Genomic DNA, 26312 nt, shown 5'->3' with positions numbered 1-26312 from the left:
CATTCTATCACTGCATCTTGAATTAAAAGGAAAATTAATTTTAAAGTGGGCTTCCTTATTAATAATTTGTTTATCCGAAGCTTCATATGAAAATAGTGGGGTCTTTTTTCTGTCCTGTGCAACAAGCTTTACATTTAATTTGTTTCTATGCCTGTAGATAATTACTTTGCAATGTTGCAATAGTTTTCAAAAGTGGAAATTTTGATAAAACTGAAGAATTCTGATTATTCCTGAATATGCTTTAGTGCGATGTCTACTGTAGGCTCTTTGTGATAATTTACTATCTTGGGGCTTGGGTCAGAGAATTAAATATTTGTGCACACTCTATAGGGACAGGTTCCAATGATGAATGGGTAAGCTGGCCTCACACCATGGGTCACGGTACTACCCAAGTCCTTCCTCTCTCCCATGGTTGTGGTCGCTGCTGCTTCTGCTGCTGCTGTCACAGCCACCAGTCTGGGCTCAGGTCCCAGGTTTACCACCTTGGGGCCTCCTGGCACCCTGGACTTTTCAGACATGTGGGTGTGTGCCTGGCTGCCCAGCCAGTGGCTCAGCGCCTGGGTTGCATGCCCTTAGGCCTGAGCCCGCTGTGCACTCTGCAGCCCGGTGTCTTCACTGCTCATTCACATGCATCATTGTCCCATCAGACTTCACTTCTAGAATACAGGCTCAAAGATAAAATTACTAAGAATTCAAGATGGCAACCACAAAACATTAAATCAGGCCTTGGGGCCCATCCAGGAAAGGGACTCTGTGTGAATGGGGTCTCATGCCCATGAAGCTGGCATATAGAGAACGTCAGTGCAGCTGACATTTTGAATTGATCACTACGCCTGTGAAGATCCCTTCATTTAAAGATGTTGCCGTTGATCTCTTACTTTTGGCAGGTATGCAGGTAGGAAAATTTTTTCTGCTAGACGGGAGAACAGTGGGTTCCAAATATATGATTGCCTCTGGCTTTGAGAGAAAATTCATAGTAATCAAAAACTTCCTAAGAGAGTTAAAGGTAAAAAGGATGATTTCACAATCCTTAACAGTTGGTTGCGCACTGGATACTCCTGTCTCCAGGCCCCTTGCTGTGCCAGGTGGTAAATTTTGGTTACTGGATGGGGGTCAAGCTTGGGCATTTCCCACCTGGTGGGGAAGTACCACCTGTAATAGAAGAGAAACTGCAGAGATTTCATCCCTTAGTGAGGTGACAGAAACCCTAAAGGACCAAGGTATTAAATACCCAGAAGGGCTTTTGATTTGAATTATTAAATTGAACCAACCGTATAAAGTTGCTGTGGGTTTGTTTTCTGACCTACAAAAATGGCAATTTCCTACGTCCCAATATAATACATAGATTCAGATTAAGTTCAAAGCTGACAAAAACAGACTAAGCAGCCCTGATATCAATTATAGATCCTTGAGAGGTACTTAAATAATCATAGTTTTTGCTTTATTTATGATATTGAGGTAAAAATAATGTATGTAAATGCTTATTCATAAGTGTCAACAAAATTCTATTTGATTTTTTTGTAAGGAGAAAACTTAAGTGCATAGCAGTGGTCTTTCCTTGACCTGAAGTCCTGTCAGCTGGTGTGCATGCTCCCAGCTATTTTCTCTTCATGCTCCAGCTGGCAGGATGTACCTGATGGCGTGAAGACAGCAGATGGATCCGACACGGGGCAGGGTCCCTGCTCGTTGCCAGTGTCTAGGCAATGAACCTAGCTTAGAAGACAGAAACCCTGGGTTCTAGCTCCAGCATGGTCACGATGAAGCTTTCTGTTCCTGAAGCAAGTTGATGAATGCCTCTGCCTCAGTTTCCACATTTGCAAAAAGGCCTGTGTACCTTATGTGGTGACTTGAGGGTGAGGAGGAGATGATAAAGTATTAGGGCGCATACTCAAATGCTTTAAAACATTCTGAAACGTTCTTTCATTGTGGAATAATCTCCAGAATATAATCTTAGTACTGTGTGAACTGATTTATTCTAGTTGGTGTGGTTGATCCAAGACTACAGAATGAAGCTCAGTTGCTTTGGAATTCAGTAGAGAGAGATACAGCGAAGCAAGTAAGAGCTATCCACGCTGTTGCAGCTCTGGAGATTTTTCAGAAATGCAGTAGGTGGCACTCTCTGCTACGTTAAGATGAGTTAGCTATTGTTTATAAGCGAGATGAAGATGAGGCACAAACCTGCATAGGGTTAAGTGTTTATTACAATTTCATTATTAAGGACCACATTGGCTGAAGATGAATGGACTGAAATGGTCATTTTACTTTTGAAAAAGAAGAGAAAAAAATGAGATGCCAGACAAGAAGAGTGTTGCAGGGAAGTGTTGGCCGTATATAAGCTCAGAACTTCCATATAAAACCAGAAATAAACGTGCAAAAAATAAAGTTACAGTACAGGTACTTTGGGAAAAGAAGAGTATTCACCATATGAAATTTCATTGCATGAAATTAAGTAAAATTCTAAGAGAGGTTCAAGATTTTTTTTCTGATGAGCAGATGATTAGGATCTAAGAATTTTTCAGAAAAAACAGTTGATGGTTTGTTACAACGCCAAGCATCTCCAGCAGCACCTGGAGTTCATGTCCTGCCAGTGGCGTGTGTGTTAGTGAGAGCCTATTACTGATTTATCAGCCACATCTGCATCTCGGGGATCTTGCTTAAAGTTGAGAGGAACAATAGCATATCCTTTCTGAGCTTAGAACAAGATGTCTATCTCCTTTCCTTCAAAAGTAAAATGGCTTTGCTGACCATAAAACTTTTGATGTATGCATGTTTTCAAAGATATGGATATGTTTGAAATCACAGGGACATTATAGGCTGTGAGTCGTAGAGTACCAAATGAGTTTAAGATCAGGAGTATGAAGGCCACCTGCCTTGACTCCTGCCAAGCATAAGTAATTGTTTTGTGGTAATTTGTGGTAAAGAAAACAGAGGAAGGAGTACCCTCCCATATTGGCGGAGATAATGAGACTAAACGGTGAAAATCCGGTGAGAAAGAGAAAGTTAATCGCATACCTCCTGTGTGCCAGGCAAGGTGCTTTCATGTGCAATGTATTATGTACTTTGCTTTTGGTACCTTTGTGCAAAAAAAAAAAAATTATTTTCCGTTTTGCTGTTAGTAGCTATGTGGTAGTCAGTGCTGATTTTTCAGAATAGTTCAGTAAGAGGCAGGGTTAGGTCGTATTTGTGAGTCTTATCCCTTAAGATAGATTGAGAACATACTCATAATTTACTGGCTTCATGATTCTCCCTTTTCATATAAGCAGAGTCTCTCAAAAGAATCTTAAGTTTTTTTGAGAACTTGACTACCCAGACGAGAGATACGTCTTTCTGCTTGGGAGATTTCCCAGAGAGCTTAATCAATTGCATGGCTTAATCTGAACATTTACTGGAGTTACTTCATCTAATGGTTTTAATAGCCTTGGGAAAGTAAGCCTCAACCACCAGTAAATTTCCAAACATGACGCGTTGGTTAAACAGAATACCACAGGATCATTTCCCTTCTAATGTTCCTATCTATTGGTATCTATCAACCAAAACAGAGGGCCTGTGTTTTGAGTGACCAGATGTGTCTTCCCCCCTCCCTAAATACCACCAGTCTGATGTAAAATAATCCAAGGGAAGAAGACTAAGAGTCTAACAAGAGGACATTTAAAGCTACTTTTAGGTTTTATTTAAGTTTCTTTTCATGTTAGAAAATACCATGTGGTAAGTTGATGTTTTCATTTTTCATGACAGAGAATTAGAGAAGAGAATGAATTGGAAGCAGGCAACTCTTGTTTAAGACTCTGAAAGTTCTGGGTTCACTTTCTGAATGTCATCCCCTAGCATTACAGTTTATCCTCAGTGTGATTTTTTGATGCATGGCGACTTTTCAAACTTACTTTTCCTTCAGGTCGACAGATGAGACATTCAGCCTGGCTGAAGAAACCTGCAGTTCTAATCCGGCCATAGTTCGGAGGAAGAAAATTGCCATAAGCATCATCTTTTCTCTGTGTGAGAAAGAAGAAGCACAAAGGAATTTCCAGGACTTCTTTTTTTCTCATTTTCCCCTGTTTGAATCTCACATGAACAGGTTGAAGAGTGCCATTGAAAAGGTAATAAGGATGTAGTTCTGGTGTCAAATAGAGAAGTGATTAGGGGGCTTTAAGGTAGCATCTCATGGTTTATGTATCAGATCACTTTTTTAGAGAAGTTAAATCATCTGTAACAGTAAGAGACCCTTAGGTATACTGATAGCAGATATCAGATACTAGAGTATTTCCTGATGCCTTAAGTCATTACCACACTGAGTGTTTTGGTTATAATATTATTTTATTAACAAAAGCCCAGTAGTAGACAGTTATAAAGGAATTTCTTCTCAGAGAGTAATTTGGTTTGTTTTCTCTTCCACGAAGGCCATGATCTCCTGCAGGAAGATAGCAGAATCAAGTCTCCGTGTCCAGTTCTATGTCAGCCGTCTGATGGAAGCTCTGGGAGAATTCAGGTATATCGGCAGCGTCTGGCAAACCCCAGAGGGTAAATTGATAAATGGCAGTAGCCGCGGCTGCCGAGGGTCTAGAGATACATAGAGACCATTACTTGGAAGAATCACGGGGCCGGCGGCTATTACTGACCTAGCAGCTTCTTCCCTCAAGGTGGAAATCGAGATCAACTGGAGTAAAAAGTTTAGGTCACTCAGCGCTGTGTAATCCACACTGCTGCCTGTCATCCAGTCTTTGATTGCTTTTAACAGGATAATTGGAGAAAACTAGTATTTAGGTGTCTCTTACAAGTCTGTTCATTATTTCATGTCATCCTCACAAAAGCCCTGCCAGTAAGTACTATTAACTAGCCCCATTTTACAGATGTGGAAACCTGGGTTCAGGGCTGCTTATCCACAGTGTAGCTGGAGAGAGAGTGTATGTCAGGGATGTAAACCTTCCAGTCTGCCAGGATGATCCTTGTTTATACCCAGTGTCCTCTTGTAAGTGTCCTGGTCTGGACACCAAATTATATGATCACCCTAGTGAGTCTTCGTTGTCAGTTTTTCATTCATGATCTTTGTACTCCCGAGACTGGTTTTCTGTCGTCCTTGCTCCTGGTATCTGGGTGGGAAGGTATAGTGTAGTGGGTGGGGTTCTCCTTCACAGTGCTGAGCTGGCGTTCTCACACCGTTTCTTTGAGCTGGTTTCTTGATGGGGAGTGGAATCACACTCCAAATGGGTCATGAGCTAATGAGTCAAACTGTTAACTCTGTAGCTGAAGGATAAAAATATTTTTTGCAGGGGATGCCTGGGTGGCTCATTAAGCATCTGCCTTTGGCCCAGGGCGTGATCCCAGGGTCCTGGGATCAAGCCCCGCATTGGGCTCCCTGCTCCACTGAGAGCCTGCTTCTTCCTCTCCCACTCCCCCTGCTTGTGTTCCCTCTCTCGCTGGCTGTCTCTCTCTGTCAAATAATAAATAAAATCTTTAAATAAATATTTTTTACAGTTCTTAGAATTCTAGAACACTTTTTTGATGTTTAAGGTGAATTCTGTAATGCTTCTTGGAGCAAAATCCTCAGTAGTTTTTGAATCCTGGGTTATGTATAAAGTACTGAAGTAACACATCAGTCATTATCTGGTGGTTGTTAAGACCTAAGTCATATAGCTGAAAAATAGCATGAAGTTGTGCTGGTTTAATGAAAGTATTAATTTTTCAGAGGTCAGGAATCTGAAAACACACAGCCAGAGAGCCTCACTTGTTCATAGACAAGTCTTATTCTTTCTTCAGCAGTCTGCCCCTCCAAAAATGGTGACAAAGTAAAGTGTTAACAATTGGAGACCTTAGTTTTAGTAAATAAATCCCAGTTCTATGTGACTTCAGCTTGTCATCGCTACCTAACTCAGCAAATATTTTTTGGCCAAGGTGGAATTCTATTGCATCTCAAGCCCAGAAAATCAAGTCAGAATATGTCTCAGCTCTCTAACTTGGAGTGGATGTGTTCTCCAGTGGAGATCCCAAGCTAAGTTCGTGTGTTCTTTGAAAGACGCTTGTGAGTCGTGAAGCTTGCAGTAGAACCCTGGGCACCAGGTGTTAGGAGACCTGAAGTCTCATCCTGACCTTGTCGTTCATTGTTTTATGCGAGTAACTTAATTTCTCTAGGGCTGTTTCTGAATTGGTAAAGTGATAGAACTATATTAGTCAGTTTTGCTAATAGCTTATAGTTCTAAGAATTTGATTCCGTTAATCCTTATAAAAACTCAGTATATATTATAATGAAGAAGAGCCACTTACGTAGTTTTTCCATCTGAAATGAACAGAATGCTTTGGTTTCGAGAGCTAAAGCACCAGCTAGCAATTGATGACTGTTGAGTTGCCTTTGGTCACATTTTTGGTATAGCATACACTTACTTTCTTCCTTTCGCCCTCCCTTCCTTCCTTCCTTCCTTCCTTCCTTCCTTCCTTCCTTCCTCCCTCCCTATAAAAATAGCTGTCAGGATTCCTGGGTGGCTCAGTTAAGCATCTGCCTTCAGCTTAGCTCAGGGTCCCGGGATTGAGTCCCACGTCAGGCTCCTTGCTCAGCAGGGAGCCTACTTCTCCCTCTGCCTGCTGTTCCCCCACTTGTGCTCTCTCTGACAAATAAATAAAATCTTAAAAAAAAAAATAGCCATAAAGTTCTATACTAGGCTTTGTGAAAGCAGATTGCTTTAAAAATGAATATTTTATATCAAGGGTTAGTATACCTTTTCTGTAAAGGGCCTCTGTCATAGCTACCCAACTTTGCCATCATGCAAAAGCAGCGACAGATTATATGTAAACAAATGAGCGTGGCTATGTTCCAATAAAATGTTATCTACAAAAAAGGTGGTGGTGAGATTTGGCTTGTGGATCATAGTTTGCCGATCCCTGACTTACATACTGTTCGAATCCCTTAAGGGCTGCAAAATTTCAGATTATTGTTTTCATCTTTATTCCTTTATACAGAGAGTATCCAAAATGATATTTGTGACAGCTTTGTGTATCCCTTCTCTTTTCTGTAGAGGAACAATCTGGAACTTATATTCTGTTCCAAGGATAGCTGAACCTGTATGGCTTACCATGATGTCCAGCACTTTGGAAAAAACCCAGCTCTGCCAGCGCTTTCTCAAGGAGTTTACACTTCTGATAGAACAGATCAACAAAAACCAGTAAGTGTCAACTCTCTGGAGCCTTGAGTGCAACTTCCATAGCCAGTGTATGTGCTGCATGTGACATGCTTCTTCCTGCATTGACTCATCTGGTTGTATTTTCTTCCATTTCTCCAAGGTTTTTTGCTGCCTTACTGACTGCAGTGTTAACCTACCACCTGGCCTGGGTACCGACTGTCATGCCTGTTGATCACCCACCCATTAAAGCCTTCTCAGAGAAACGCACCTCTCAGTCAGTGAACACGCTGGCCAAAACACATCCATATAATCCTCTCTGGGCACAGCTGGGTTAGTACCTAATTTGACTATTGAGAGACTCTGAGGGATGGAATGGAGAGAATGCTTGAGTTTTTTGTGGATATTGGCTCTCCATCCCGGCGATTCAGGAGTTGTCATTGGGCGGACAGGCAGTAGGAGCCTGGCCCACAGATTCTAGTTGTAAGTCTGTACGTTCTTCTCCTTCCCACTGCTGGCAGCTTTGTTGTGCTCTGCTAAAGCGGTACAGGTCAACTTTCTCCCACCTCTCTACCACAGCGGCAGTTCACCCTAGAGCAGGTTTTCTTAAGCTCAGCATCATTATGTTTGGACCCGATCATTCTTTTGGGGCAGGGTTGAGGGGAGGGGGGACGGGGACTGTCTTGTATGTTGTAGGATGTCTAGCAGCATCACTGGGCTCTGTTCACTAGCTACCTGTGAAAAACTCCCTTTAGAGTTGGGAGAATCAAATATGTCCCCAGACATTGTTCTTGGGCAACAAGACACTCCCTGGCTGAGAACCACTGTTTTCAAGGAGGAAAAAAATAGAAAAAAGAAAGTAATGCACTATAATTTTACTAGCTTTATAATTTTGGCTTATGTTAGGAACCTTGTCTTTCTCTGTACTGCTTCCTTGCAATTAGTTGGTGGTGTGTATTCCCTTACAGCTTCGTACTTAGGCACGTATGGGAACCTCATGCTTCGGCACAGTTGGTTATAGAATTTGGGGCTTGTGACAGCAGAGTGGCCTATTTGGGTTCGTGTCTACCCTGGGACTTCTCACTGATCAAACAGAGAGAGTGGCAATGTTATACTTGCTGCTCACTCTGATCCGGAGCCTGTGCTGGATGCCAGGGATATGGAGTTAACACACATGGCTTAGCTTTGGGAAGCTAGCTGCCTAATGGAGGTGGCAGATTTGTGTTCAGATGACCTCAAAACATCCTGATCACTCCTTCGATAGGAGTGTGTGGAAGGATGCGAGAGAGAGACAGTATAGTGTGAAGGTTAAGAGCATGCGATCCAGAGCCGGACTGCATAGATCAAATCTTGTCTCCATGGGCAAGTGACTTCACTGAACTCTCTGTGCCTCAGTTTCTTCATCTGTAAAATGGGATGATAATAGTTCATGGTTGCTGTGGGAATTAGTTCTACATACATTACTTTTGTTATTTATGCTGCTGGTGAAAATATTGACATTAGAGGGGCACCAGGAGACAGAGTGAGGAGATGGAGGGGATTTTCAAGGAAAGTATACTTGAGGAAATGTTAAAAAGACATTTTCAGAAGCCTAGGGAGGCACACTCTAATCTTAGAAAGCAGCATGTTATAATAACAATAATGAAAGCTGACACTGTGAGCCAGGCATTGTTTTTAGTGCTTTTTATGTTATTAATTACTTAGATTCTCATTCCAAACCTACTACTGTTGTCCTCATGTTATAGATAATAAAGATGTCTTGCCCTTGTGCCCTGGTTGTAAGAAAGAGAGAACATGTCTCACAGATAGGGGGATAATAGGTACATGTTAAATGAACTAATTAAAGAATTTATGGATGTTAAAAATGGATTTAATACAACCAGTCAGTACTGAGCTCAGAAAAGAACTCAGAGCGTGCCTCACCCTGGGTTATACAGTTCTGGGGAGGATGGAGCATTGTTGTTCTTGTTATGGACAATAGTCTTGAAAAAATGTAGTATCATTAAGTGGCAGAGGGAAGGGGGCTTGGTATTAAGGAAACATGGTGTTTCATGCTGCCTGGTCACCCATTTAAAAACAATGCTAATTAAGCAGTTTGTGTTTAATTAGATAAATGTATCTATAATTAGACTTGCTTCTCATTTGAAATTTAACTAATTGAGAGCCATTAATTTCCTGTATTCAGTATAACAAGGCAAAGTTCTTCCCCATTGGCTCACAGTCATGTAGTAGATCATGTATTATTTTTTTTTAAGATTTTGTTTATTTATTTAGAGAGTATGAGCGCGCTCATGAGTTGGGGGGTAGGGACAGAGGGAGAGGGAGAGAGAGAATCCCAAACAGACTCTCCACTGAGCTCTGAGCCCGACACAGGACTCGATCTCACGACCCTGAGATTATGACCTGAGCTGAAATCAAGAGTCGGACACTTAACTGACTGAGCCACCCTGGTACCCCAGTACGTTACGTATTATTGAAAGTCTCCAATCCTCCCTCCTTCAGACAATCTAGCCAGGGTCTGGCTATTGACAGTTGTGTGAGAGGGGCTGAGACCCTCGCACAGAGTCATGTGATAGCTTTGTAAAGCCAAATGTAAATGATGGTTGAGTTTCCATTATTACAGAAAATAAGTGGCTTCAGTAATTTGACAGGGGAGCCACTTCCAATTATTATTATTTTCAATAAATATTTACCGAGTCACAATAAACAGGAAAATACAAGTTTCTGGAAATACACAATGATGCACATGTCATTTTAGTCCAGGTTCCTAAATAATAGAAAGGACTTTATCTTGAATTATTTCAAAGGCTTATCTGAGCACTTGCCAGGACCGGTACCACTGCTGTGTCCACTTCTGCCTGGCTCCCCGGCATTGCTGGGGAAGGGAGGAGAGAAGCTGGAAGCAGCTAGCGCTTGAGCCCTTCACACCCTCCCTGGCTTAGGGTCCCGGAGCTCAGCCGTCCTCCGCTCTGTCTCACACGAGCACTCCACGCAGGGACTTTCCAAATGGATCACCAGCCATTGGTGGGTTGTGGAAGCAATTTAGTGGGTCAAAAAAGCATTTAGAAGGGTCAATATAGTAGAAAATATCAGAGTGACACATATACTGTTTTGTAAAGTGTTTCTTTCAGAGGGTGAGTGAGGCTGCAGTAGAAATGCATTTCTCTCTTGGGATGGGTAGGCGTAGTTTGAAAGCCACTTTCTTTCACCACTGTTTGAAGGAGTCCCATGTGGGTCTGTCTTATGACACTAATGACCTCAAGAATTTGTGGAAGTGAAAAGCAGCTTTTCTCCTCATAAAACATTGGGGATCATTGGTTTAAATTAATATAAGTAAAAATGTCTGAAATTTCTTCATTTTCTTTTCTCCTAAAGTTTAAATTATATTTTTCAGAATGCAGTGGAATTAGACTACAAATGAATAAAAAAAAAAATGATAGGGAGAAAATTTCCACCTGCTTAGAAATTAAACAACCCATTTAAGTAAACCAAAAACCAAAGAATACTTCACAGGAGAAATTAGAATACAGTTTGAACTAAATAATAGTAAAGATACAATAAATTACCATGCATGGGATTGGGGAAACATTGTGTAAAGGGAACTTCATAGCATATACACGTTTATTAGAATGTCATCCAGGAGTAAGTAGCCCTTAATAAAAATTTTGTCTCAGTTTCTTCTTCTGTCTGTTTCTGTTTCTGCCTCCATATNCCCCCATATTGCCCCCCCCCCCCCGCCGTTTACCACCCTCTCTTTACAGTGCTTCTGAATTCTCAGTTTCTCAGCTTTCTAGTTTCTATCTTTTCACCGTCCCCTTGATACTTTTTCTCCCCCTCACTGCTTTGCTTACCTCTTCACGTCTTTCTGCTTCTCTCAGGTTCTCTGCTGTTTATACCTCTTCACTGCCCACCTCCTCTGTTTCTCCTTCTAACCCTTTTCTCTCTCGCCCTCCTCTTTCTGGACTCCCCTTTCTGTTCTCTGGGTGGACTCTGTCTCTTCCTCTACCTGCTCTTCGCTCCTGCTCCTTCTCGCTCCTTCCCACTCCCTCCTGCTCCTTCCTGCTGGTGCCCTTTTGTCTCCTTCCCTTTGCGTCTCTTCTCTTCCCACACCCAGATCCCTTCCTGCTTCCATGCGCACTTTGCCTTTGGCCTCTCTCTTTCACCTACAGATAACTCTGTTTACCCTGTTTTTCCCACTGTCATCTTCTCATCTTCTTTCTTTTTAAAAGTTCAATTTATATTTTATTTTTTTTATTTCTTAAAGATTTTATTTATTTATTTGTGAAAGAAAGAGAAAGTGCACAGGGCAGGCAGAGGGAGAAGCAGCCTCCCTGCTGAGCAGGAAGCCTAGTGCAGGGACTTGAACCCTGATCCCAAGACCCTGGGATCATGATTTGAGCCAAAGACAGATGCTTAACCAACTGAGCCACCCAGGCATCCCTTAAATTTATATTTTAAATTGTGGTTTTAACAAAGCCCAGAACATAACATTTGCATCTTAACCATTTCTAAGTTCAGTAATGTTGTCTATTTGCCCTCTTGTACAACTTCTTCATTTTGTAAAATTATACTCATGAAAACAAAGGAATCTACTGTAAAATTAGTAGCTTTGTCAGTGCAAGGACTCAAAAAATTGTCTTCCAGTTCAGAGTCCTGTAAATCTTGAATATTATAGGTCTATTATTTTAATGATGCATTATTTTATGAAGGTTGACCCTAAAATAAAGGCACGGTTTCCACACATATTGCTGTCACTACTTTATATAGTTTAAATTATTATAAATTATATTTTAATGGCTTTCCTTGTTTTCTTTTTTCCATTTATTAGTTATTAAAATGTACAAAGCAAATGTTAATTGCATTGCTGAAAAACTGTATTGTCATTTTGAGTGGCCTTTCTTTCCTCTGTGGTTTTTTGTACCAGATTTCAGATATGTAATGGTTATCTTCTTTATTAGCATTGAGACTGATTTAACAAGCATGCCCCATGGATTCCCGAGAAGACTGTGACACCGTGCAACAATGATCAGTCAGGAAAGTTTTCTCAAACAGAAGGACTTGTCCTACCATCAGACTACAGTCCTGAGCTATTTTTTTTGAATTCTTGATTTGTCAGTTGCAAAAGCCTCAAAGATAAAGCTCTGTTAGCCTGTAGTCTTTTTTATAGAGAGGGTCCTTTAAAGTCAGTTGTGTCCTGCCCTCTGTATGTCGTCAGGAGTGGTAGCCTTACACTAGGGAATACTCTCCAGGGGAGGTACTTCCAGCTGGTTCCCCAGGGGGAGTACTTCCTAATGGTTTCCATCACTTTTTCCTGTCTTAATCTATCAATTTAATTAGTTTTATCTAGTATATGCCTTTATAGAAATGCATTCCCTCCTTTCTAGATGCATTTCTCAGATGAGTTCTAACTTCCTGAGTTCTTACTTACAACGGTACCCGTGTATCTCCTCTCCTTTATTTAGTATCTTTTCAAGTTTTTATTTATTCCAGCCTTCTGATTATCCCCATAATGGTTTCTAAGATAAATCCAAGTGAAACGCTTAGCATTGTGCCGACATAGTCAGTAAATGTTGGCTTTTTGTTATAAGTGTCACTGTTATTATCAAAGCATCAAATGTACAACTTATCGAATGTAATAAACAGATCATCAAATGCAATAATTTCAATAGCCACTTAAATACTTTGTAATAAACAGATCATCAAATGCAATAATTTCAATAGCCACTTAAATACTTTGGATGAAAAGCTTATACTGCTGGGGCTCATTGACACATTTGCCCTTATTTGGCCTTCTTCCACCTTTAAGCTAAATTTTTGTGGCTCATTAGGTAGTTTTTAATCAACTTGTCAGGATATAACTTATGGGACATATTTTCTTCCAGTAGAGTTTTCATGTGAAGTGATAGAAAATACTCAGATTCATTATTCATGACTAAATGATTTCTTCTTGTTAATCAGATTGATTCTACTTGGTGTGTGTGTGTGTGTGTGTGTAGGGAGTTCTGAGCAGGCCATTTCATTAAGTATTTTGAATTGATTCACTGCACTTTTATTCAGAGATCCCTGAATTTGGATTTTACCCCAAGGCCTATTGTCCTGGGATTCTTCTGGGGGAAAAAAAAAAAAAATCTCATCATTCTAGTTTCCAAGATACAGTATTTGATTTGGTCCCATACTGAGGCCACTGGCTTTAGTGGGAGCCTGCCAGCCCCATGAGCTGCCTGGAAGACCTGACAAGCACAGGGAGGGGCAGCGTACACCAGCACTGTACCCATGCCCCGAGCGTGCTGGGCCTCAGCCTTTCCAGGCACACTTTCCATCAGAGAGGCAAAACTAAAACATGGTCATTACTAGGAGTTACCTTTCCGCCTCAGCTAGGTGCGTGAAGAAGAAACTCTGATTTGGGAGTGTAAGTCGTCTGTCCTCTCGTAGAGGCTGACCTATCCATGACATGCCTTGCCCCAGACGACTTTGTCTTTGTGTCTGTTTTGCTCTCTAGGTGATCTTTACGGAGCCATTGGCTCTCCAGTGAGGCTGACTCGCACCGTCGTGGTGGGGAAGCAGAAGGATTTGGTCCAACGCATACTTTATGTCCTGACCTACTTTCTCCGTTGCTCTGAGCTGCAAGAGAACCAGCTGACCTGGAGTGGGAGTCACGGCGAAGGTGACCAGGTGTTAAACGGGAGCAGCATCACCACAGCCTTGGAGAGGGGAGAGGTAGAGGAGTCTGAGTATGTGGTGGTCACGGTGAGAAGTGAGCCTGCGCTCCTTCCCCCTGTCCTGCCACCTAGTACGGCCGAGGGAAGGAGCCCCAGGCCTGAGGGGCTCGGTGTGTCCCCAGAGGGCGCTGACGTCAGAGACCTGTGTTCTAAACCTGACAAAGAAGGACACAGAAGGCCAGAGCAGAATTCTCAGGCCTGCAGCATGGGATTCCAAGAGCCAGGCTTGGACAGCTCCTGGAAACCTCAGGGCACATTTTGTGGGGAGGAAGAAAGTGAGAAAGAGGTGCCACGAGATGGCTCTTCAAGACTCTCCAGCTGTGAAGGGCTGGGGGCGGGAGCAAAGGTCAGCCAGCAGACTGTCAGTGAGGAGTTGAAAGGGGAGATGCCCAAGAAACTCACAGACCGGTCACCAGCCTGGCCTTGCCCTGACAGACATTCCTGGGAAAAACCTCCCTTAGAAAAGGTCACTTTCCAAATTGGAAGCTCCGTATCTCCAGAGTCTGACTTGGAAAGCCGCACCAAAAAAATGGAGAAGCGGCTCTCGGCCTGTAGACAATATCCGGAGTTAGCCTGCCATCCCTCGGCTAAGCCCGGGATGGATGCTGACATGCCTCAGGACCCGCAGGTTTCTAGGTGCTCCTTCACACCTGGCTTCCAAAACAATGTCCACTGTCCTCAGAGTCCATCTTGTGAGAGGGATGAAGGTGAATTTGAGAGGGATTTTGCTGAGGACAGAGGCATGAAAACCGAGGCTGTGGCAGATGCTGCTGGGCAGCCCGACCAGTCTGCTGACTCGCTGGCACCCGAGGGCCGTGCAGCAGGAGCTGGAACGAGGCTGCTGGAGGAAACAAGACGTTTGCATTTGAAGGATGCAGGACCTTTGATACAGCCTGTTCCAAGCAGGTGTGCACAGCAGGCCTCTGGCTTCTCAGGCACTGCAGATGTCCCCTGTGGGGATGCCGACAGGAAGGCCAGCTTCAGGATGGAAGGAGACATTCCCAGAAACGAAAGCTCAGATAGCGCTCTTGGAGACAGTGACGAGGAAGCGTGTGCGTCAGCCTCGCTGAATCTAGAGCACAGCGATGACCGGACTGAAGGGTCCTTGGAGGTGGAGCTGCCTCTGCCAAGGTAACACTAGCAGGTTACTGGGAACTGGGTTCAAATACTGTTCTGACTTACCACGGGTGAGCACGTCAGGTACTGTCGGCTGTTTCACACATAATGGGTTTTTTCCTCAGAGAGGAGCAGTGTTATCCACCCGATGCACACAGCTTCAAGCCCACCCTTTCTCCGAGGACGATCACTGTGGCCTAGTGCATCCGAGCTCTCTGAGGGAGGAGGCAAGTTGTTGCCTTCGCAACTCTTGTGACATTTGGGGAAGCTAAAGGATACGGTGGAGGTGGTGGTGGGGAGAGGGGTTTTAGTTTTCTGTCATCTGCGTGGAAGTTAGGTGGCTGGCAGCAGATGCCTTGCCTCGGAGGTGGTGGATTCCCCTCACCGTGTGGCTTCTCTCCTGCAGGTCAGAGCAGCAGGAAGGGGTTGGGAAACAACACCTCTTCCTTAACACTCCATCAGGTTGATTATTTGGTCTGTGATGACTGAAAGCAGTAATTAGAGATTTCTTCTGTTCTTCTGCACTGTCGTGGGCACCACCCCGTGCAGACGTGTCGTGTTCCTAAAGCCAGGTTTTTGGCAAGCTTCCCCCCTCGGTAGACTTTCTCTTTCTTCACTCTCTTGACACAGACCGCCTGGTAGATGTTTGATAGGAGGTTCAAAAACAAACTCATTACCAGCCATCAGAATACTGTTTTTTCTACCCTTCCATCCAAAAAAAACCACATTCTTTTTCTTTCCTACCCCCTTCCTTTCCCACATTGACGATCCACCTCCTGGAGGATTGGTGAAATGGACCACCCTGGATCTATTTTTCTGACCTGTGTTACTAGGGGTTTTGTTCCAACTGTAACACAAGAAGGGAGTACATTTTTAATTGTGTATTCTAATGGACCAATATTGTTTTAGGTCTCAGAGCATCAGCAACCCAAATGTAAGAAACTTTGGCCGCTCACTTCTGGCAGGTTATTGCCCCACGTACATGCCTGATCTGGTGCTTCATGGGACCAGCAGCGACGAGAAGCTGAAGCAGTGTCTGGTGGCTGATCTGGTCCACACAGTCCATGTAAGTGATCCCAGCTTGGAGCCCCTGGCTGCTGACACAATGTCAGCCAGGGTCTTGGCGAGCAACAGGTGTTTAGACTGAAGAGTGTGTAATTACAGGATTGTTTCTAGCGACTCGGGCAAGGACTGGTGAAGCACCCAGGGGTTAGCAACAGCTGGGAGCTATGAGCACACCTGGGCCTGAAGGATAAGTGGGGAGCAGTAACACAGAACTGTGGCCACCTCACCACACAAGCACTGAGGAGGGTGGAGGATAGCTCCCTGCCATCTCTTCCCTTCAGCCTCTGAGCTCTTCTGTCTCTCCCATTGGCTGAGCCCAGCTGGAAGCCAGAGAGCAAGGTCAAAACTGACGCAGATACAGTCCCGAGGTCCACAGAGGTCAGCCTTCTGGGGCCAGCACAGGACAGAGAAGGGCAGAGAGTGGATCTGGGGGGCACATAGGCTGGGCAGAATAGAATAAACAGCACAGATGGTGACAATTATATGCTGTCACGGGGAGGACCGAAGAGATGTCACATATGGTTTGCTTTTTATCCGATCCTTACATGTTCCTAAGAGTAATTTATTTTAACTGATTTGTCATTAAGTTCACTTTGATGGCTGCACGAGGATGACTGTATAAAGATTAACAAGTCTTACTGGAAAATTGCCTTGTGGCTGCCGTTAAGTGCTTTTCTGTTATCTGCAGCGTGACAGGAACTGAGCAGTTAAGGAAACTGTGTCAGTCTGATGGGCCTGTTTTTAATTGAGCTGCTATTGGGCAGACGTGCAAAAATAGATGTTGTGCATTGGAAACATATTGTGTCTTGTGCAGTAGGGAAAGTCTTCACTGCATTAAGAAAATTGGAATTTGGCTTGTTACCTACCTGCTCACCAAACAAGTATTTTTTGAGAGGTGGAGCAGAAGGCACGTTTGTTATCTTTGGCCTTGAGCATCTCCTCTGTGAAGACTAAACATACATCAGACACAGGCCAAACAGGCTAAAGGTATTTACGTGAAATGGGAAGAAGAGCTCAGTTAGTGAAGCAGATGTCCTCGTAAACCCCCCTGAATGGGGAGGGAGAAGAGATAGGGAAGGGGTGACTGGAAGCTGGGAAGGCCATTCCATTGTATACATTTATACCCAAACATTCCTAACTCCACCCTGCTTTGTGGTCAGACACCGCCCCTCACCAGAATATTCCAGGAATGAAGCTATGAGGTTGCTTTCTTCTCTTGTAAAAAATGTCATAACATTTAATTTTCAGAGTTGTAATGAACACTGTATCCTTGTTTATCATTTCAGAGGTCCCTACGTCAGTGACATTAGAATAAGAACAGTGTCCTCATTGTGTGATACTGTGTAGGTTGTCTTGAACTGTGGAAGTCTCAGTGATGTTAGAGACTGGTATACAGTCTCTTGGTAGCATTCAGGCAGGGGAAAGGCCCTCCTTTCCTTTTCTATCAGCGATCTCTGTGTTTATATCCATACATGCAAAGCCTGTGGGGTTTTTGTTTCTGTTCTGCTGTCATTTTGATTTGTAAGAATTTTGGTGTTATGGGGCGCCTGGGTGGCTCAGTCGGGTAAGTGTCCAACTCTTGGTTTCAGCTCAGGTCATGATCTCAGGGTCATGGGATGGAGCCCTGCTCTGCTTTGGGCTCCATGCTCAGCGGGGANCCCCGCACCCGCTCATACTTTCTCTCAAATAAATAAATAAAATCTTAAAAAGAAAAAGAACATTGGTGTTCTTGCTTGTTGGACCCTTCTTCCATGAAGCGCTGTGTTCTGCTTCTGACAGAAGTGCCAGGAGATCAGTGTGAACTAGGGTGGCTTCTATTCAGTGCCATTGATCTTCCCAGCTGGGGAGGTGGAAGGTGTTGCCCAAATGCCCTGGACTTGCTCACTTACCTCTATGGAAATATCACTAATTGATTGATAACCTTCCTTGAACTTATCTGTAAAACCATTCATGACTTTTTAAAAATATTTTCCATAGGCTGACAATTTCCAGTTTTTTGTATATTAGGTTTTAATGGTGACCATGAGCTCTATAATTCTTACATTTGGAAAAAAGCAAATCCATGTTTCCTCTATTAGTACTCTTAAAGATTTTTCATATATCATTTTCCCTTCCTTTCAGAAGTAGTGTTTTCACACTGTAGGCTTTTCTCATTTCTTTAGACTATGCAATCACCCTGAGAGATCGAAAGTTATTAAGTGTAATAACCTATATTGTGTCAAATTGTGGTTACATCCAAAGTGCAGCCATGCATGGGTGTTAATAGGAAATTGCAAAGGGTTCATAAAAATATCTTTGGAAATTTAATACATTCAGAATGTATCCAATTAGCATTAGTAGATTTCTAATTTCACCTGGCACATTTATCATAATGAATTTTGCTTTTGAAGTAGTGTTCCATTTAAACTGCCGCTCAGATTGGGACTTTGGTCTATGACAGTGTTTAAGTAAAAATAACCTTACTTTCAACTGCCATTTACAAATATTTGTTGAAAAATAAATTAGGGGTTTTTTTTTAAACATTCCATTGAATTTACTGCTCTGTAAAGTCTAGTAATTATTTAAATTCTTGAGTATGTTGCCAGAGAAGGAAGCAAAGATCCAAGAACAAAAATACATGACCACAGTTAGAGCTGAAATAATAACTTGTTGAGGAAGAAGAGATTGGGATAAATTGCTTTACTTAACTAGCTTTCAAAAACCTATTTTTTGAACATTAATATTTTTTAGTGTTCATGCAAGACTTCATTGGACTTTGATATTCATAATCGTTTTTAGCGAAGGATTTTTATTAACTGTTTAAAAGCAATTGATTTAAGTTATTGATCTATTTCCTAGACCTGTGCATGAGTGGATTGTAAAATCTGTCTTATGTAAATGTGCGCTTTTATAACCATGGTGGACGAGTTGATGGAATTTCTTCTCTCACTGAGGGATTGCATTCTAGAGCTTCCAATACTAAGAACTTCTTTTTATGCGTTTCCTTATTCTTGTCTCATAAAGGAAAGATATATTAACTTTATTTCCATTTTTATTATTGGCTTTTCCATATCAAGATTGTGATGGTCTTTAAATATTTAAACACGTGTTCTTGTTTAATCCATATACTACCTCTTTTCTGTCATTTGAACTATTTTCTCTGTCTCCTCGCATGTAGATTATACAGCTGCCTTAAATTAGGCTAAAGTAGTATTTATTTAGTTTCACTTTTTCCCCCCTGCCGTATCTAACTGTGCATTCTTTCTCTGTTTTCCTTTTGACTTTAAATGTTAAAGTGGGAGAGAGAGAGTGAGAGAGTCAGCTTCACTTTGTACCTATGACCCTCAAGTAGCTTTTTCTCTCTTTTTTCCTCCCATGTGCTTGTCTGCCAGAATACTGCTGCCTAGGGCGATGTTAGAGGTATTAAATTATGGGGTAGTGGGGGAGGGGCACTGACTGAGCATTGATGGCTTGGGTTCAAGTCTTAGTGTTACCTCTCATTTGCTGATGGTCAAGTAAATCAATTGGTATCACTAAGCCTCAAAAAAATGTATTTAGAGGAACAGCTGAAATTCAATCCACTGGTTAAGAGTTTGGCTTCTAAAGACAGACAAACCTGAATTTGAATCATGGCTCACCCCTTTTGGCTTTGTGGCCTTGGGCAGTTTTTTTTACTCTTCCAAGCATCAGTTCCAGCTTCTATAAAATGAACAGTACTTACAGGTCTGGTTTGAAGACTGAGATAATGCATATCAAGTGTTTAGCACAGTGCCTGGCCCATTACTAATGCCCAGTGAATGTTAGCTATTAAAATAATATATGTGAAAGCTCTTTGTAATTGAGTTTCCCAGGAAACTCCTGTTAGAGATAGTTGAACAGAACCCATATACACATTTATTCCGGGCTAAAGGCGTCCACTTCTCCTTGCCTATGAAATCACAAGGAGCAGGCCAAGTGGCTAACTGCAGGGTAGGGTCATCAAGACCAAAATCAACATCACATCGTAATGCTTTTTAAAAAACTGTGTTCCAGGGCTTCAGGCATTTTACAGAATAATCTATAAAACAAAGTTAACAGTTGGATATAGCAGCCTCTTTCATTTAATTTTAAGAGTAGCAACAGATTGACTCCAGAAATACCATGCAGGAATCAGTCGCACAGATAAGGAGCTTTGCTAAAAGCTTGGCTGTGATATATGCTCATGAATACCTAATTATGCCATGCAGTGTAATCAACCAGGAGACTACAAAAGAACAGCAAGTCGCATCAAATGATAAATCATTACTTAAGTAATGCAGACAACATTAAGGTGCCTCAAGTCAACAACAACCTTAAAATCAATAGTGTTGCAAAGGAAACATCCACATAGGACAGATCAGCTATCTAAGAACACCTCTCGTCGCTTTCGTTTTCCTTTGCTGGATAATGAGAATGACGGTGCCTTGGGCTTAGAGCACTGTCTTACTGTTTCATAAAATCTGTGTGTGTATGTATGTAAGGAACCTGTGCACGCACACACGTGTTTATGGATGCACGTGTTCACACATGTATAAGCATGTACTTGGGGTTATGATGTTAAAATGGATTTCTTACAGTGGTTTGTGATTTTTTTTAAGTATTTGAAAAGAAATATTGATCTCTGGGTAGTGCCAACTCTAATCTGAAATCTTATTGATTCTCTTTCCTTCTCACAGTGACTACAATATAGTCTTATGTAAGTTCCCCTTAACCTTCCCAACTAGAATTCTTGTGTTCAGTTTTTCCCCTTCTAGTCAACTCATACAGTGCCAAGGAGGGCTCTTGCTAACCCGTGAGTATGATCATTTACTCTTCTGCTCTAATAGTTTCCCATTGTTTTCAGAGAGTAAAATATAAACTCCTTGGCTGGAATTGCCCCCAGGTAGAACTTTAACCTGCAGGCTCCTTAGCACATTGCACCACACCTTTGTTCTATTTCTGACAATTTTCTACCACTTGGGTTGCAGGCCTCTGGAGCAGAGAAAGAAGACTTAGTTTCTTTCATATTCCCAGCAGCTCACTCTGTGCGCCTAGAAAGTGCTCAATGACGTTAGCTGACTGTTCCCTACAGAACTGAATTTAGGAATGTGTGTTATGGCTAAAACTGTGATTATTGGTTTGTCTGTTTCTTCTAAAGAGAAGAGAAATAGCAGATAGCCTTTTAAAATAAAAGGAAGAGTAATGTGTTTAGACATGATGCCTTTGGCTCTGTGTTCATTTTCTTTACCTAAAGGAGAGTAAAAAGCTTATTATAGGTCACTCAGGCTTCAGTGCTCTTGCATTTTGTAAATAGTAGACACATGGCTAATTTTGATGTTTTCTTAAATTTGTTCACTATGTACAAAATATTTGGATATCTGTGCCATTCTTCGTAACGATCAACATTCTTGCATTTTATTTTGGAGTCCTGTACATCATCACATGGCTTGAGTCTGATGACTCTTTTTTGACCTTGAGCTCCTTTCCTGGGCTTTAAATTGTTTCTTTTCTCAGCAAGTGACAGGCCTGATAATTAAGCTGTGCCCAAGATTGTGCATTATTTCTACAAAGCTGTAGGCTGAACTTGAGTGTCAGCCTAGTGAGCCTGGTGATGACAGCTGCAGGCACAAACCCACAGAGGTCAGATGTTTCCTTTGTAGCCCCTCACAGACCACCTCACCAGACTCTCCCCTCCTTCCCTCTGCCACCAGGTCCGTATGCATTCATGATGTCTCTGGGCTTCCCACAGCCCCCACCTTGCTGTACCTGCCAGGATCCCTCAGCAATGTCTGTGGTCCACGATGAATGATTTCTTTCTCTTCTTCTCCACCTTATAACAACTCTTAAGCCTTTAGAGACTGCCATTGAAACTGTTTCCAAGAGGAAAAAAAAATTCTGGTAAAGAAATGCTTATAGAGTTATGATAAGATCATACAATTATTACCTCTTCTGGTATTTTCATACGTTAACAGTCTGTTTGATATAAACTAGAAATCTCTGATGGTGGCATGTCAGGTGGTCTGGCTGACTTGTTTGGCCAGAAATGAGGCAGGGAGCCTGGACATGACTTTTGGGGAAGAGGAGAGTCATGCCTTGGAAATTTACTTCCTCTGAGAAAATACTTACTGAGTACCGTTTCCGTGCTAGGTGCCGTGTTTACAGCCATGGTCAAGGTGTGAGGTGGGAGGATTGTAGCACCACGTTGTGCTGCTGCAAATGGCATGCGTCCTCTCTAAAATTATAGACATGGCTAAAATAACACCATGCCCACCCAGCCCAGTTGTTCTAATACCTGTGCCTGAAAAAAAGCGGAAATCCTTTTGTGCCAGAAACAAATCAAAATCAAAGCCAGAACAGTAAGTTTGGGCTGATAGAACCATGGCCTTCTGGGATTTCAGTCTGGATACAGGCCCTGGAAATTGGGTACTGGGTTTCTAAGATCTACTCAGGATGAAAGATGTGATCTCATATGTATATAAGGCTTGGGACCTGGAACTGAGCCCCTTACGTAAAGCCTGGAGCTTCAAAGAGCTATCCTTCCATGAAAAGGGGATTAGAAAACTCCACCCATAAACAGTGAGGGAACAAAGAAACAAGTTGGAAACTTGGGTGGGAGAAAATAAAGTCACCCGTGAGAAATCAAAGCCCCAGGCCAATTCCGTGAGTGGGTTGGAGGTCCAGATTTATTCTACCCGAGTGACTTGGGAATCCCTGCCCAAGAAATAAATGTAAGATTTAGAAGCGTTGAAACCTCTAGGACTCTGGCAGAAGGAAGCACATTGGACACCACCAGCTTATAAAGACACACATTGCTGCTTTTCCTCTTCTCCACCTTAACTCTTAAACCCTAGTGACTGCCATTGAACCTGTTTCCAAGAGACACACAGAGCACATAAAACAACCCCAACAAGATGGGCTCATGTTCAAAGATTATAAACCACGTCTGAGGAAGTCATGGTGAGGGAGAGTAAGCAAATACAAGCCGGACAATTAGCACTTCCAGAACAATCTGAAATAACGATTAAGTCACTGTGTTTAAAATGGTTACAGTCATAAAAAAGAAGGAATTAGAACTTTAATAAAGAGATGGGATGGTGTGGTAAGTGATTATTTAGATTCTAAAAGGACTAATGAGAACTTCTAAAAGTGAAAAATACGGCCATTAGATTTGAATCCCAAGGGGTAGGTTGAAGAGCAGAGCAGATTAAATACCGCTGGAGAGAATCAGACTTTGTGACATGGAGGCTGGGACGAGAAAATTCTCTAGCATATTTAGAAGGTGAGAACAGAGAAGGCGAAGGAAAACAGTATTTGAAGAAGGAATGACTGCGAGTTTTCAGATTAAATAAGCACGCTGACTCCTAAGTAAGTGTAAATACAAACAAGTCCAGTCTGAAGCTACAAAACATCAAAGACAAAGAAAACTTGTAAGCAGCCCGAGAGAAGATATGGCACCTGTCCTCAAGGAGTTTGAAATTGATAACAGGAAGTACGGAGAAGTCAGTAAGCAGTAAGAAGAGTGCAGTAGAGTCTTCTGCAGTGGGAAGCACCGGACAGGTGTGGAAGGACTTCTGGAAGTGGAGTCTGTACCAGGTGCTGTCCATAGGGGGTGGGTGTGCGCCACCAGGGGAGGGTGCAGGGGACCATGTGCCTCTGTCAGGCAGCGGAAGATTCTTCTGCCTGATTGTGTTGACGGCATCTTCTTTTTTTTTTTTTCTTTTTTTTTCTTTTTTAAGATTTTTTTAATTTCTTTATTCGACAGAGGTAGAGACAGCCAGCGAGAGAGGGAACACAAGCATGGGGAGTGGGAGAGGAAGAAGCAGGCTCATAGAGGAAGAGCCTGATGTGGGGCTCGATCCCATAACGCGGGGATCACGCCCTGAGCCAAAGGCAGACGCTTAACCGCTGTGCCACCCAGGCGCCCCTGACGGCATCTTCTGAACCTGCAGGCAGAGCTGGCTCCGCCATCCCGGGAGGTTCTTTTGTCCTGGTTCTTGCTAAAAGTGCTGTCAGAAAAGTCTAGATGCCAAGCATTTAGTAAAAGACAATAATCTGCATGATTTTATAGACCAGAGGAAGTGTTTAAGAATGGTGAGTGATAATCAGGCTCCTTTTTCTCTGAATGAACGTGACACTGAATGGTTTTTTGTTTTTTTAAAAACCAGACAAAACCGGTCAGCAGTCCACACGTGGCTGCGGTCCTTATATGTGGCTCTTATCCATCCAGAAGAGGGGTGGTTTGGCCCAGGCCTGTGTTACATTGCTTAAGTCATCAGCTCCAGGGCGCTGGAGGATATGGTGAAGCAGGTGGGCCTTTGCTTCTAATGAGGCAGAAGAATGAAAAGGGGGATCTGAAGACATTTAACCAAGAGCAGGTGCTGAGAAGGTGAACCTCACTGCATTAGTCATCCCGTTGTCTTCGGAGGACTAATGAAAGGCCTCACTTGACGCTATGTAAAAGCCAGTATTACTAAGTCATGGTGCTGTAACAGAATGGCGCAAGAATCTTTTTTGAAAGGCATTCTGTCACGTGGCATCCTCTTATTTAAGTTCAGTTTAATAACGTTACAAAATGTACCAGAATTATCTTACATAGTATAACAAATTGACACTCAAATGATGCCAAGGAATCTTATGTTTTATTCAGAATATTTCAGAGAAAAATAAAAAATAGAGGGAGGTGCTTCCAGTCGCCTGAATCATAACTCACCTGCTCCCTGTATGTTGGAAAGAGGCCGCTCAGTGGCTCATCCCTGGTGATCAGACCTGCCCCATTACAACTAGTGTGCGTAGTTTGGAGCTGGTTATGAGTACGGAAGTCTGTCCACACTCCTGTCTATAACACACGTGGGAGCTGGACATCTTTGAGGACTGNGCTCCTGCTGTCTATAACACACGTGGGAGCTGGACATCTTTGAGGACTGATAAAGGGTCAGCTCAGAGTATGTGTTGGGCAATGCCAACAGTGTAAAGATGGGCAAGTTTCTTAACAAAGTCTTAGTAGAGGCGACTGTTAAGACTTTGTTATTTCCTCCTATTTTGACATTATGTTGAGACTGTCATCCACACTTGGCAATCTTACCTTCCGAGGGATTTCCACCCCGACAAGGTCTTAGGATTTCAAAGTGTGAAGGGCTTGGCAGACTCACTGAGCTAAAAGTTGGAAACGCTTGTGTAAGTTACTAGCTTCTATTTCTGACATACCAAGATACTTAATAGGCTCTTACATTTTTTGTCCTCAGTGTTTCTGTCTGTAGAGCAGTGCTGTGATCCTGGCCACCCCACAGGAAAAATGGCATGATGAATTAATAAGTAGTTATAGGAAGCATGTATGTGAGAATGGTATTTTCCTGCCCTTAAGTTAAAAATAGGTGATTACGTGAAATGTTAGTCATTTAAATGTGGTACATGGAAAAGAAATAAATTAATAAATGTGCAGATGACTTAATAGGAACTGGACTGAATCCAGAAATAAAGAAATCTGCATAGAGAATTCTTGAACAGAGCCAGCATATGTTAGATACTTAGCACATGCCTAGCGTTTTGTTATGCTCATTTCAGAGGCTACAGAAGAAAAAGAAAATGTGATTTCTTTCCTTCAGTTACTTATGTAATCACTGAGTAGGCAAACAGATGTGAAATCAAGAACAAGTTAAGACAGTGTGATTAAATGTCAAAATGTAGATTGTAGGGGTGCCTGGGTGGCTTAGTTGGTTAAGCATCTGCCTTTGGCTCAGATCATGATCCCTGGGTCCTGGGTTCAAGCTCTGTGTCAGGCTCCATGCCCAGGAGGGAGTCTGCTTCTCCCTCTCTCCACTCATGCTCTCTGTCTCTCTCAAATAAATAAAATCTTTTTTTTAAAAAAATGTAGATTGTAAAAACCCTCAGAAGTCAAACGAAGAGCAGTGAATGTGGGAAAGACATCTTGTGGAGTGAGGTGGGGATGAGGGGGTAGGACCAAATTTGGGTCCTTGAAAGATTGAAAATTTTATTTTTTTAAGATTTTTTAATTTTTATTTTTTTAACATCTATTCTTTTTAGAAAAAGGTATTTTTTTTATTATTAACGTATAATGTATTACTTGTTTCAGGGGTACAGGTCTGTGATTCATCAGTCTTCCACAATACACAGCATTCAGCACAGCACATACCCTCCCCAATTTCCACCACTCAGCCACCCTATCCCACTCCTTCACTCCAGCAACATTTTTTTTTTAAAAGATTTTATTTATTTATTTGAGAGAGAGCATGAGAGCAGGGTGGGGGGCAGAGGGAGAAGCAGACTCCCTGCTGAGCAGGGAGCCCAATGTGGGACTTGATCCCAGGACCCTGGG

The 26312-nt window shown here is 42.4% G+C and overlaps 1 protein-coding gene across 7 annotated transcripts in view; it reads left to right on the top strand.

Moving 5' to 3' along the window:
• FNIP2 (folliculin interacting protein 2) overlaps nucleotides 1-26312 on the top strand; it is a 129987-nt gene that overhangs the window by 89333 nt on the left and 14342 nt on the right. For all 7 annotated transcript variants that reach the window (XM_034661440.1, XM_011228029.3, XM_019802216.2 and 4 more), the window contains 6 exons: nucleotides 3893-4094; nucleotides 4395-4483; nucleotides 7002-7148; nucleotides 7267-7436; nucleotides 13603-14953; nucleotides 15848-16004. In XM_034661440.1, the coding sequence (XP_034517331.1) occupies nucleotides 3893-4094; nucleotides 4395-4483; nucleotides 7002-7148; nucleotides 7267-7436; nucleotides 13603-14953; nucleotides 15848-16004 (2116 nt within the window). The remainder of the gene's footprint in view (nucleotides 1-3892; nucleotides 4095-4394; nucleotides 4484-7001; nucleotides 7149-7266; nucleotides 7437-13602; nucleotides 14954-15847; nucleotides 16005-26312) is intronic.

Source organism: Ailuropoda melanoleuca, chromosome 5 (genome assembly GCF_002007445.2).
Source record: "Ailuropoda melanoleuca isolate Jingjing chromosome 5, ASM200744v2, whole genome shotgun sequence".
NCBI lineage: Eukaryota > Metazoa > Chordata > Mammalia > Carnivora > Ursidae > Ailuropoda > Ailuropoda melanoleuca.
The sequence above is the reverse complement of the archived record's forward strand: the minus strand, read 5'-3'. Positions and strand labels throughout refer to the sequence as shown.